Source organism: Melanerpes formicivorus, unplaced genomic scaffold (genome assembly GCF_026170545.1).
Source record: "Melanerpes formicivorus ecotype bairdi unplaced genomic scaffold, bMelFor1.0.p_v2 SCAF_224, whole genome shotgun sequence".
NCBI lineage: Eukaryota > Metazoa > Chordata > Aves > Piciformes > Picidae > Melanerpes > Melanerpes formicivorus.
Genome location: NW_027142576.1, coordinates 303,658 through 316,429, shown reverse-complemented (window position 1 = coordinate 316,429; position 12,772 = coordinate 303,658). Strand labels below are relative to the sequence as shown.

At 65.2% G+C, this 12,772-nt stretch overlaps 2 protein-coding genes across 2 annotated transcripts in view; one reads left to right on the top strand and one right to left on the bottom strand.

The window, feature by feature from the left end:
- Nucleotides 1–686, top strand: part of WDR46 (WD repeat domain 46) — a 3,503-nt gene extending 2,817 nt beyond the window's left edge. The window contains exon 4 of the mRNA XM_068169806.1: nt 630–686. Within this exon, the coding sequence (XP_068025907.1) occupies nt 630–686 (57 nt within the window). The remainder of the gene's footprint in view (nt 1–629) is intronic.
- A 1,515-nt stretch (nt 687–2,201) lies between these two features.
- SYNGAP1 (synaptic Ras GTPase activating protein 1) overlaps nt 2,202–12,772 on the bottom strand; it is a 38,750-nt gene continuing 28,179 nt past the window's right edge. The window contains 5 exon segments of the mRNA XM_068169805.1: nt 2,202–2,330; nt 4,396–4,450; nt 8,648–8,812; nt 9,976–10,187; nt 12,530–12,703. Of these exon segments, the coding sequence (XP_068025906.1) occupies nt 2,202–2,330; nt 4,396–4,450; nt 8,648–8,812; nt 9,976–10,187; nt 12,530–12,703 (735 nt within the window).

The window sequence follows — 12,772 nt, the reverse complement described above, 5'->3', positions numbered from 1 at the left end:
CTATCTCTGTCCCCTGTCCTTTCTGTCCTTTCCCCCCCCAAATTTCTCCCCCCACCCCCCCGTGTGTGTTCCACCCCCCCCCCCTTCTTCCCCCCCGACCCCCCGACCCCCCCCCCTCGAGACAGGACATGGCACAGGGACAGTGTCACCTCCCCGCCCCCCCTTGCCCCTCCCTCCCCTCTTTGACCCCTCCCCCCACCTTTGCCCCCCCCCTCCCCCCCCCCCGGGGTGGGATGAGGACAGACACAGGGACAGAGGATGGAGACGGTGACAGCGAAGCGCCAGCGCTGGGGGGGGCACCGGGAACGACCCCCCCAGAGACCCCCCCCAGACCCCCCTCTGACACCCCCCCGATCCCTCTGACCCCCCCTGACCCCCTCTGACACCCCCCCGATCCCCTCTGACCCCCCCTGACCCCTCTGACACCCCCCCCGATCCCTCTGACCCCCCCTGACCCCTCTGATCCCCTCTGAACCCCCCAGACCCCTCTGACCCCCCCTGACCCCTCTGATCCCCTCTGACCCCCCCCAGACCCCTCTGACCCCCCCTGACCCCTCTGATCCCCTCTGACCCCCCTCACACCCCCCAGACCCCTCTGACCCCCTCTGATCCCCCTCTGACCCCCCCAGACCCCTCTGACCCCCCCAGAGCCCCCAGACCCCTCTGACCCCCCCGAACCCCTCTGACCCCCCCCAGACCCCTCTGACCCCTCTGACCCCCCCCGACCCCTCTGACCCCCTTCACCCCCCCAGGACCCCTCTGACCCCCTTCACACCCCCGACCCCTCTGACCCCCCCCTCTGATCCCCCCCAGACCCCTCCACACTCCCCCAGACCCCCCCCAGACCCCTCTGACCCCCTCTGACCCCCTTCACACCCCCAGACCCCTCTGATCCCCCCAGACCCCTCTGACCCCCCCAAAACCCCTCCCAGACCCCCAGACCCCTCTGAGCCCCCCCAGACCCCCCTGACCCCTCTGACCCCCCCCCACACCTCCCCCAGACCCCCTCTGACCCCCCCCGTGGCCCCCCCCACACCCTTCTGTCCCCCCCCACCACTGTGACCCCCTTCAGATCCCCCCCAGACCCCTCTGACCCCCCCCAGACCACTCTGACTCCCCCCAGCCCCCCCGACCCTTCTGACCCCCCCCCAGACCCCTCTGACCCCCCCAGACCACTCTGACTCCCCCAGCCCCCACCCCAGCCCCCCCCGACCCTTCTGACACCCCCCCAGACACCTCTGACCCCCCCCCCACCCCCCCCAGACCCCTCTGCCCCCCTCACACCCCCCCTACCCCCTCTGACCCCTCTGACCCCCCCCCAGCCCTCCCCTGGACCTCCCTCCTGCCCTCCCCTCCCCCCCAGAGGGGACACAGTGACAACGATGTCACCTCCCCCCTCCCCCCCCCCCTTGGTGGCACCAAGGGGGACTTGGGGACACAGCTTGGGGAGGGAGGGGGGGCTTGGGGACATCTAAGACAATGTCCCCAAGGGGTCCTCAGTGTCCCCAAGGAGCTTGGGGACATCCAAGTCGATGTCCCCAAGGGGGGTCCCAGGGACCCCAAGAGGTCCTCAATGTCCCCTAAGGGACCTGGGGACACACAGGAGGGGCTTTGGGGACATCCAGGGCCATGTCCCCAAGGGGGTCCAGGGACCCTAAGGGACTTGGGGACATTGAAGACAATGTCCCCAGGGGGTCCTCAGTGTCCCCAAAGAGGTCCTCAATGTCCCTAAGGGACTTGGGGACATCCAGGAGGGGCTTGGGGACATCCAGGAAGGGCTTGGGGACATCCAGGGCCATGTCCCCAAGGGGTCCTCAGTGTCCCCAGGGGACACTAAGGGACACAAAGGAGCTTGGGGACATCCAAGTCGATGTCCCCAAGGGGCTCCAGGGACCCTAAGGGGACTTGGGGACATCCAAGACAATGTCCCCAGGGGGTCCTCAGTGTCCCCAAGAGGTCCTCAATGTCCCTAAGGGACTTGGGGACATCCAGGAGGGGCTTGGGGACATCCAAGACAACGTCCCCAAGGGACCCTAAGGGACACAAAGGACTTGGGGACATCGAAGACAATGTCCCCAAGGGGGTCCCAGGAGACCTAAGAGGTCCTAAGGGACACAAAGGAGCTTGGGGACATCCAGGAGGGGCTTGGGGACATCCAGGGCCATGTCCCCAAGGGGGTCCTCAGTGTCCCCAGGGGGACCCTAAGGGACACAAAGGAGCTTGGGGACATCCAAGACAATGTCCCCAAGGGGGTCCTCAATGTCCCTAAGGGACTTGGGGACGTCCAGGAGGGGCTTAGGGACATTCAGGGCCAGGTCCCCCAAGGGACCCTATGGGACATAAAGGACTTGGGGACATTGAAGACAATGTCCCCAGGGGGTCCTCAGTGTCCCCCAGGGGGTCCTCAATGTCCCTAAGGGACTTGGGGACACACAGGAGGGGCTTGGGGACATCCAGGGCCATGTCCCCAAGGGACCCTAAGGGACACAAAGGACTTGGGGGACATCCAGAGCCATGTCCCCAAGGGGGTCCAGGGACCCTAAGGGACATTGTCTTCAATGTCCCCAGGGAGTCCTCAGTGTCCCCAGGGGGTCCTCAATGTCCCTAAGGGACTTGGGGACATCCAGGGCCATGTCCCCAAGGGACCCTAAGGGACACAAAGGAGCTTGGGGACATCCAAGTTGATGTCCCCAAGGGGGCTCCAGGGACCCTAAGGGACTTGGGGGACATCCAGGAGGGGCTTGGGGACATTCAGGGCCATGTCCCCACAGGACCCTAAGGGACACAAAGGCCTTGGGGACATTGTTTTCGATGTCCCCAAGGGGGGTCCCCAGGGACCCCAAGAGGTCCTCAATGTCCCTAAGGGATTTGGGGACATCCAGGAGGGGCTTGGGGACATCCAGGGCCATGTCCCCAAGGGACCCTAAGGGACACAAAGAAGGCTTGGGGACATCCAAGTCGATGTCCTCAAGGGGGTCCAGGGACCCTAAGGGACTTGGGGACATCGAAGACAACGTCCCCAGGGGGTCCTCAGGGACACAGAAGGACTTGGGGACATTGAAGGCAATGTCCCCAGGGGTCCTCAGTGTCCCCAAGAGGTCCTCAATGTCCCCTAAGGGACTTGGGGGACACACAGGAGGGGCTTGGGGACATCCAGGAGCCATGTCCCCAAGGGACCCTAAGGGACACAAGGGATTTGGGGACATCCAAGACAATGTCCCTAAGGGGTCCCAGGGACCCTAAGAAGTCCTAAGGGACACAAAGGAGCTTGGGGACATCCAAGACAATGTCCCCAAGGGGGTCCTCAATGTCCCCTAAGGGACTTGGGGGACACTCAGGAGGGGCTTGGGGACATTCAGGGCCATGTCCCTGAGGGACATGGGGGACACAGGAGGGGACTTGGGGACACTGGGGGGGGGGACAAGGGCCATGGGGGGACACCTTGGGGACATGGCCCCAGGCTGGGAGCAGGACACAGGAGGGGCTGGGGGACACCCTGGGGGCTTGGGGACATCCTGGCTCGATGTCCCCAAGGGTCCCCAGGGGACACAGGAGGGGCTTGGGGACATCCTGGGGGCTTGGGGCCACCAGCATGGACCTCCCCAAGGGGTCCCCCAATGTCCCCTGAGGGACTTGGGGACACAAGAGGCCACCAGGGGCCACCAGGATGGATGTCCCCAAGGGGTCCCCAGTGTCCCTAAGGGATACAGAAGGACCCTGGGGACACCCCTAGGGGGCTTGGGGACATCCTGGCTCGATGTCCCCCAAGGGTCCCCCAGGGGACACAGGAGGAGCCCTGGGGACATCCTGGGGGCTTGGGGCCACCAGGATGGACATCCCCAAAGGGGTCCCCAATGTCCCCAAGGGGGTCCCCAATGTCCCTGAGGGACACAGGAGGGGCTGGGGGACATCCTGGGGGGCTTGGGGACATCCTGGCTCGATGTCCCCAAGGGTCCCCAGGGGACACAGAAGGAGCCTGGGGACATCCTGGAGGTGTGGGGCCACCAGGATGGATGTCCCCAAGGGGTCCCCAGTGTCCCTAAGGGGGACAGGAGGGGCTTGGGGACACCCTGGGGGGCTTGGGGGACATCCTGGGGGTGTGGGGGGACACCAGGATGGACGTCCCCAAAGGGGTCCCCAATGTCCCCAAGGGGTCCCCAGTGTCCCTAAGGGGGACAGGAGGGGCTTGGGGACACCCTGGGGGCTTGGGGACATCCTGGCTCGATGTCCCCAAGGGTCCCCAGGGGACACAGGAGGGGCTTGGGGACATCCTGGGGGCACGAAGCCACCAGGATGGATGTCCCCAAAGGGGTCCCCAATGTCCTGAGGGACACAGGAGGGGTCTGGGGTGGGGTGGGGACAGGGGTGGGGACAGGGGGGGACAGGGCCACCCACCTGTGTCAACCGGAGGCCGTGGGCACCGTGCCAGTGGCAGCTACCTGACGGACAGCTGGGGGGAGACAGACAGGGGCCGTTGGGGGACAGCAGGGTGGCCTTGAGGGGACAGCTTGCAGGGGGTCCTGGTGGCATGTGGGGACACCCTGGTGGCATTTGGGGACAGCTTGGGGACACTCTGGTGTCATTTGGGGGACAGCTTGGTGGCATTTGGGGACACTCTGGTGGCATTTGGGGACACTCTGGTGGCATTTGGGGACACTTTGGGGACACTTTGGTGGCTTTGAGGGGGTCTTGGTGGCATTTGGGGACAGCTTGGTGGCATTTGGGGACAGCTTGGGGACACTCTGGTGTCATTTGGGGACACTCTGGTGGCATTTGGGGACTCTTTGGTGGCATTTGGGGACAGCTTGGTGGCATTTGGGACTCTGGTGGCATTTGGGGACACTCTGGTGGCATTTGAGGACAGCTTGGTGGCATTTGGGGACACTCTGGTGGCATTTGAGGACAGCTTGGGGACACTCTGGTGGCATTTGGGGGCAGTTTGGTGGCATTTGGGGACACTTTGGGGCCAGTTTGGTGGCATTTGGGGACACTTTGATGGCGTTTGGGGACACTGGTGGCATTTGGGGACATCTTGGTGGCATTTGGGGACAGCTTGGGGACACTTTGGTGGCATTTGAGGACAACTTGGGGACAGTTTGGTGGCTTTGAGGGGGTCTTGGTGGCACTTGGGGACAGCTTGGTGGCATTTGGGGACAGCTTGGTGGCATTTGGGACACTGCTGGCTTTTAAAGACAGCGTGGGGACAGCCTGGTGGCTTTGAGGGGACAGCTTGCAGGAGGTCCTGGTGGCATTTGGAAACAGCTTGGGGACAGTTTGGTGGCATTTGGGGACACTCTGGTGGCATTTGGGGACAGCTTGGGGACAGCTTGGGGACAGTTTGGTTGCTTTGAGGGGGTCTTGGTGGCATTTGAGGACACTTTGGGGACAACTTGGTGGCATTTGGGGACACTGGTGGCATTTGGGGACAGCTTGGTGGCATTTGGGGACACTTTGGGGACAGCTTGGTGGCATTTGGGGACACTCTGGTGGCATTTGAGGAGACTTTGGTGGCATTTGGAACACTTTGGGGACACTTTGGTGGCTTTGAGGGGGTCTTGATGGCATTTGGGGACAGTTTGGGGACACTCTGGTGGCATTTGGGACACTGCTGGCATTTAAAGACAGCTTGGGGACAGTTTGGTGGCTTTGAGGGGACAGCTTGCAGGGGGTCCTGGTGGCATGTGGGGACACTCTGGTGGCACTCTGGTGGCATTTGGGGACAGCTTGGGGACAGTTTGGTTGCTTTGAGGGGGTCTTGGTGGCATTTGGGGACAGTTTGGTGGCATTTGGGGACACTGCTGGCATTTGGGGACACTCTGGTGGCATTTGGGGACACTTTGGTGGCATTTGAGGACACTTTGGGGACACTCTGGTGGCATTTGGGGGACTCTGGTGGCATTTGAGGACAGCTTGGGGACACTCTGGTGGCATTGGGGGACACTCTGGGGACAGCTTGGTGGCATTTGGGGACACTGGTGGCATTTGGGGGCACTTTGGTGGCATTTGGGGACAGCTTGGGGACAGTTTGGTGGCTTTGAGGGGATCTTGGTGGCATTTGGGGACACTCTGGTGGCATTTGGGGACAGTTTGATGGCATTTGGGGACACTTTGGTGGCATTTGGGGACACTCTGGTGGCATTTGGGGACACTCTGGTGGCATTTGGGGACACTTTGGGGACAGTTTGGTTGCTTTGAGGGGATCTTGGCGGCACTTGGGGACACTCTGGTGGCATTTGGGGACACTGGTGGCATTTGAGGACAGCTTGGTGGCATTTGGGGACACTTTGGGGACACTTTGGGTGCTTTGAGGGCATCTTGGTGGCACTTGGGGACACTCTGGTGGCATTTGGGGACAGTTTGATGGCATTTGGGGACAGCCTGGGGACACTGTGGTGGCTTTGAGGGGGCCTTGGTGTCCTCCATGGGGCTGGCCCTGTCCCCTCCGGGGGTCACTCTGTCCCCTCTGGGGTGGCCTTGTCCCCCCCTGGGGGTCACTCTGTGTCCCCCTCCTGGGGTCACTTTGTCCCCTCCGGGGGTGGCCCTGGCCCTGGCCCCTCCCCCCTGGGGTCCCTATGGCCCCTGGGGGTCTCCCCCCCCAGGGGGTGACTTTGGTCCCCTCCCCCCAGTGTCCCCAAGTCCCTCCCCCCAGGGTCCCCAAGCCCCCTGCACCCCTCCCCCCCCCCCCTCCTTCCTAGGGTGCCCACAGCCCCCCAAGCCCCACCCATGGGTGCCCCCAGTCGTCCCCCCCCAACCCACCCCCGGGTGCCCCTAGACCCCCCCCCCAACCACCACCCCTGGGTGCCCCTAGACCCCCCCCAAAACTACCCCTGGGTGCCCCCAGACCCCCAAGCACCACCCCTGGCTCCCCCTAACCCCCTCCAGACTCCCCCCAGCCCCCAACCCTTCTCCCCCAGGGCTTCCCCCCCCCCTCCCCCCAAGCCCTTCCCACCTCCCCCAGCCCCTCACCCCCAGCCCCCCATAACCCCTCCAGCCCCCAACCTTCACCCCTGGGTGCCCCTAGCCCCCCAACACATCCTCAAAGCTCCCCCCTGGCCCCCCAGTAACCACCCCTGGGTGCCCCTAGCCCCCCAGTACCCCTTCAAGGCTCACCCTTAGCCCCCCAACAGCCATCTCTGGGTGCCCCTAGCCCCCCAATAACCACCCTTGGGTGCCCCTAGCCCCTCCACAACCACCCCTGGATGCCCCTAGCCCCCCCCCCAGTCACTGCCCTTGGCTGCCCCTAGCCCCCCAATGCCCCCTCAAAACTCCCCCCTACCCCCCCAACAACCACCCCTGGGTGCCCCTAGCCCCCCAGTACCCCCCTCAAAGCTCACCCTTAACCCCTCAACAAGCAGCCCTCGGTGCCCCTAGCCCCCCAATCACCACCCCTGGGTGCCCCTAGCCCCCCAACACCCCCTCAAAGCTTCCCTCCAGCCCCCAATCACCACCCCTGGGTGCCCCTAGCCCCCCAATCACCATCCCTAGGTACCCCTAGCCCCCCAGTACCCCTTCAAGGCTCACCCTTAGCCCCCCAACAGCCACCCCTGGGTACCCCTAGCCCCCCAATCACTGCCCTTGGCTGCCCCTAGCCCCCCGGTACCCCCTCAAAGCTCACCCATAGCCCACTAACAAGCAGCCCTCGGTGCCCCTAGCCCCCCAGTCACCACCCCTGGGTACCCCTAGCCCCCCAGTACCCCCCTCAAGGCTCACCCTTACCCCCCCAACAACCAGCCCTCGGTGCCCCTAGCCCCCCAATCACCACCCCTGGGTACCCCTAGCCCCCCAGTATCCCCTCAAAGCTCACCCATAGCCCCCCAACAACCACCCCTGAGTGCCCCTAGCCCCCCAACACCCCCCTCAAAGCTTCCCTCCAGCCCCCAATCACCATCCCTGGGTACCCCTAGCCCCCCAGTACCCCTTCAAGGCTCACCCTTAGCTCCCCAACAACCACCCCTGGGTACCCCTAGCCCCCCAATCACCGCCCCTGAGTGCCCCTAGCCCCCCAATCACCACCCCTGGGTGCCCCTAGCCCCCCAGTACCTCCTGAAAGCTCCCCCCTAGCCCCCCAATAACCACCCCTGGGTACCCCTAGCCCCCCAATCACTGCCCTTGGCTGCCCCTAGCCCCCCAGTACCCCCCTCAAGGCTCACCCTTAGCCCCCCAACAACCAGCCCTCGGTGCCCCTAGCCCCCCAATCACCACCCCTGGGTCCCCTTAGCCCCCCAGTATCCCCTCAAAGCTCACCCATAGCCCCCCAACAACCACCCCTGGGTGCCCCTAGCCCCCCAACACCCCCTCAAAGCTTCCCTCCAGCCCCCAATCACCATCCCTGGGTGTCCCTAGCCCCCCAGTACCCCTTCAAGGCTCACCCTGAGCCCCCCAGCAGCCGCCCCTGGGTACCCCTAGCCCCCCAATCACCACCCCTGAGTGCCCCTAGCCCCCCAATCACCACCCCTGGGTACCCCTAGCCCCCCAACCCCCCCTCAAAGCTCCCCCCTACCCCCCCAGCAACCACCCCTGGCTGCCCCTCACCCCCTCCAGGCTCTCCCCCTAGCCCCCAGCCCATCTCTCCCCCCGCCCCTCGCCGGGCTCTGCCTCTTTCCCCCCGGCCCCCCCCCTTCCCCCCCCCCCCCCGCCCCCCCCAGGCCCTGGGCCCCCCCGCGGCGTGGCGTGGGATGCCGATGGGCACACGGAGCAGAGCAATGACATTGTAATTTCCACCTGAGCGTCGAGCAGCCGCCGCCGGCCCTCGGCTGGGTCGTGGGCGCCCAAGTGATGATCCCTGCGCAGCTCCTGCTCCACCAGCATCAGCCTGCGGGGCCAGGCTTCACCGGGGTCACGCTGCCACCCCCCCCACCCCCCCCACCCCCCCCCCCCGGCCGGGGGGAGGGGAGTGGGGAGGGGCGGGGGGGAGGGGGGAAGGGGAGACGACACCCCCCCCCCCCCAAACCCCCCCCCTCAAAACACCTCCCCCCCCGCCCGCCCCCCTCCTCTCCCCCGCTGCTCACCCCCGCTGTGGGGGGGGTGGGGGGGGGGAAGATGAAGCCCTAGGGGCGCCACCCCCATCCCCCCCCCCCCCCCCCAGGGGGTCCTCAGCTCATGGGAGACCCCCCACACCCCCCCCCCAGGGACACCCCGAGGGAGGGCATGGGGAGAGACCTAGGGGCACCCCCAGGGCAGGGTGCTGAGCTCCCCGGGGACCAGGGTGCTGAGCTGGGTCCCTGTGGGCAGGTGTGCTGAGGCCCCTGAGGGCCAGGGTACTGAGCTGGATCCCTCTGGGTGCTGGTTCCCTCTGGGCAGGGTGCTGAGCCCCTGTGGGTGCTGGGTCCCTGTGGGCAGGGTGCTGGGTCCCTGTGGGCAGGGTGCTGAGTCCCTGTGGGTGCTGGGTCCCTGTGGGCAGGGTGCTGAGTCCCTGTGGGTGCTGGGTCCCTGTGGGCAGGGTGCTGGGTCCCTGTGGGCAGGGTGCTGAGTCCCTGTGGGTGCTGGGTCCCTGTGGGCAGGGTGCTGAGTCCCTGTGGGTGCTGGGTCCCTGTGGGCAGGGTGCTGAGTCCCTGTGGGTGCTGAGTCCCTGTGGGCAGGGTGCTGAGTCCCTGTGGGCAGGGTGCTGGGTCCCTGTGGGTGCTGGGTCCCTGTGGGCAGGGTGCTGAGCCCCCCGGGGCACAGGGTACTGAGCTGGGTCCCTGTGGGTGCTGGGTCCCTGTGGGTGCTGGGTCCCTGTGGGCAGGGTGCTGAGACCCTCAGGCATCAGGGTGCTGAGCTGGATCCCTGTGGGTGCTGGGTCCCTGTGGGCAGGGTGCTGAGTCCCTGTGGGTGCTGTGTCCCTGTGGGCAGGGTGCTGACTCTCTGTGGGTGCTGGGTCCCTGTGGGCAGGGTGCTGAGTCCCTGTGGGTGCTGGGTCCCTGTGGGTGCTGGGTCCCTGTGGGCAGGGTGCTGAGCCCCCCGGGGGCCAGGGTGCTGAGCTGGGTCCCCCCTCACCTGCCGATGATGCTCTTGATCTGGGAGTCCTTCTCGGCCTGCTGCTGCCGCAGGCGCTTCTCGCTCTGCTCCAGGCGGTGCTGGTACTGCAGCAGGATGCGGCTGGTCTGCTCCTCCTGCGACACCAGGCGGCGCTCGTACTCCTCCAGCTTGCGGTTGGACAGGTGCAGCCTCTCCTTCAGCGAGTGGATCTCCTCCTCGTACTCCTTCACCTGCCACAAGGTCCACACTGCAGCGACCCCCGCCTGGCCGGCCGCCGCTACTGCAGCGGCGCCCCGCCGGCCGATCCTGCGGCGGCCCCTGCTGGCCGCCACTTGGTACTGCAGCGGCTCCCCGCTGGCCAAAGCCTGCTGCTGCAGCGGCTCCCCGCTGGCCGACGGCTGATGCTGCGGCGGCGCCTGCTGGCCAACGCCTGGTACTGCAGCGGCTCCCCGCTGGCCATAGCCTGCTGCAGCGGCCCCTGCTGGCCGCCGCTTAGTACTGCACCGGTTTCCCTCTGTCCAGCGCCTGGTACTGCAGCGCCTCCCCTCTGGCCAAAGCCTGCTGCTACAGCGGCTCCCCGCTGGCCAAAGCCTGCTGCAGCGGCCCCTGCTGGCCGCCGCTTAGTACTGCAGCGGCTCCCCGCTTGCCAAAGCCTGCTGCTGCAGAGGCTCCCCGCTGGCCATAGCCTGCTGCTGCAGCGGCCCCTGCTGGCCGCCGCTTAGTGCTACAGCGGCTCCCCGCTGGCCATAGCCTGCTGCAGTGTCCTCTGCTGGCCGCCGCTTGGTACTGCAGCGGCCCCTGCTGGCCGCCGCTTAGTACTGCAGCGGTTTCCCTCTGTCCAGCGCCTGGCACTGCAGCGCCTGCCCTCTGTCCAGCGCCTGGCACTGCAGCGGCTCCCCGCTGGCCAAAGCCTGTTGCTGCAGCGGCTCCCCGCGGGCCAAAGCCTGCTGCTGCAGCGGCCCCTGCTGGCCGCCGCTTGGTATTGCAGCGGTTCCAAGTTCCCACCCCGGACAGCTAAGTCCCACCCAACCTAAACGGCTGGGACCCCCCCCGCGGTGATGCCCAAAACACCCAGGTGGGCATCGTGGTGGCATCTAAACACCTGGGACCCCACCGTGGCCATAGAGGAGCATCCAGGTGGGCATCGTGGTGGCATCCAAACAGGTGGGACCTCTCCATGATGGTGCCCAAAACACCCAGGTGGGCATTAGGGGTGTGGTGGAACACCTAGGTGGGCATCATGGTGGCATCAAAACAGCTGAGACCTCTCCGTGGTGACGCCCAAAACACCCAGGTGGGCATCCTGGGCATGGTTGGACAGGTGGAGCCTCCCCTTCTGCCTGTGGATCTCTGTACGCTTTCACCTGCCACAAGGTCCACACTGCAGCGACCCCAGCTGGCCGCCTCCGGCACTGCAGCGGCCCCTGCTGGCTGCTGCTTTACACTGCAGTGGCTCCCCCTGGCTAACGCCTGGTACTGCAGCAGCTCAAAGGGCCTACTCCGGACAGCTGAGTCCCAACCAAGGTGAAGCTCAGAGCCCAAGCCCACCAAGATCATCTCTTGGGTTCTGATAAGCACCAACCTCACTTCCTGATGCCTACCAAGACCACTTTTTGGCCCGTGGGGCCCACCAAGATCACCTCTTGGCCATTGAGATTCACCAAGATAACCTTTTGATGGCCACTATGATAACCTCCTGGCCCTCAATTCCCACCAAGACCATCTCTTGACCCTTGATGTCCACCAAGACCACCTCCTGATGCCCATCAAGACCACCTCCTGATGCCCACCAAGAGCACCTCTTGGCCCTCAGTGTCCACCAAGACCACCTCCTGATGCCCACCAAGATCAGCTCTGGGCCCTCAGTGTCCACCAAGACCACTTCTTGGCTCTTGATGCCCACCAAGACCACCTCTTGGCCCTCAATGTCCACCAAGACCACCTCCTCATGCCCACCAAGATCAGCTCTGGGCCCTCAGTGTCCACCAATGCCACCTCCTGATGCCCACCAAGGTCAACTCTTGGCCCTCAGTGTCCACCAAGACCACTTCTTGGCCATTGAGATCCACCAATGCTACCTTCTTATGCCCACCAAGACCACCTCTTGGCCTTCAATGTCCACCAGACCATCACCTGATGCCCACCAAGATCAGCTCTGGGCCCTCAGTGTCCACCAATGTCACCTCCTGATGCCCACCAAGGTCAACTCTTGGCCCTCAGTGTCCACCAAGACCACTTCTTGGCCATTGAGATCCACCAATGTCACCTCCTGATGCCCACCAAGATCAACTCTTGGCCCTCAGTGTCCACCAAGACCACTTCTTGGCCATTGAGATCCACCAATGCTACCTTCTGATGCCCACCAAGACCACCTCTTGGCCTTCAATGTCCACCAGACCATCACCTGATGCCCACCAAGATCAGCTCTGGGCCCTCAGTGTCCACCAACGCCACCTCCTGATGCCCACCAAGATCAGCTCTCGACCCTTGCCGCCCTCTCCCAACCTCCCCACCTCCCTCCCTGCCCCCTCCCCCCCGTGCCCCTTCCCCCCCCGCTGGCGGCGCCCCCTACCCGGTCCAGCCGGCTCTCGTCCATGGACTTGGAGTACTCCTTGAGCTTGTACTCCTCGCGCTCGATGTGGGAGCTCTCGATGTCCGCCGACAGGTGAGGCATGTTGGACACCCAGGCCACCGTCCGCTCGGCCGCCGGCAGCACCGGGTTCAGCGTGGAGGGCGTCTGCGAGGCCTGGAGGGGTGGGCACCAGAGGGGGGGTGTCAGGCAACTTGGGGTGGCCGACCGTGGTCAACACCAACT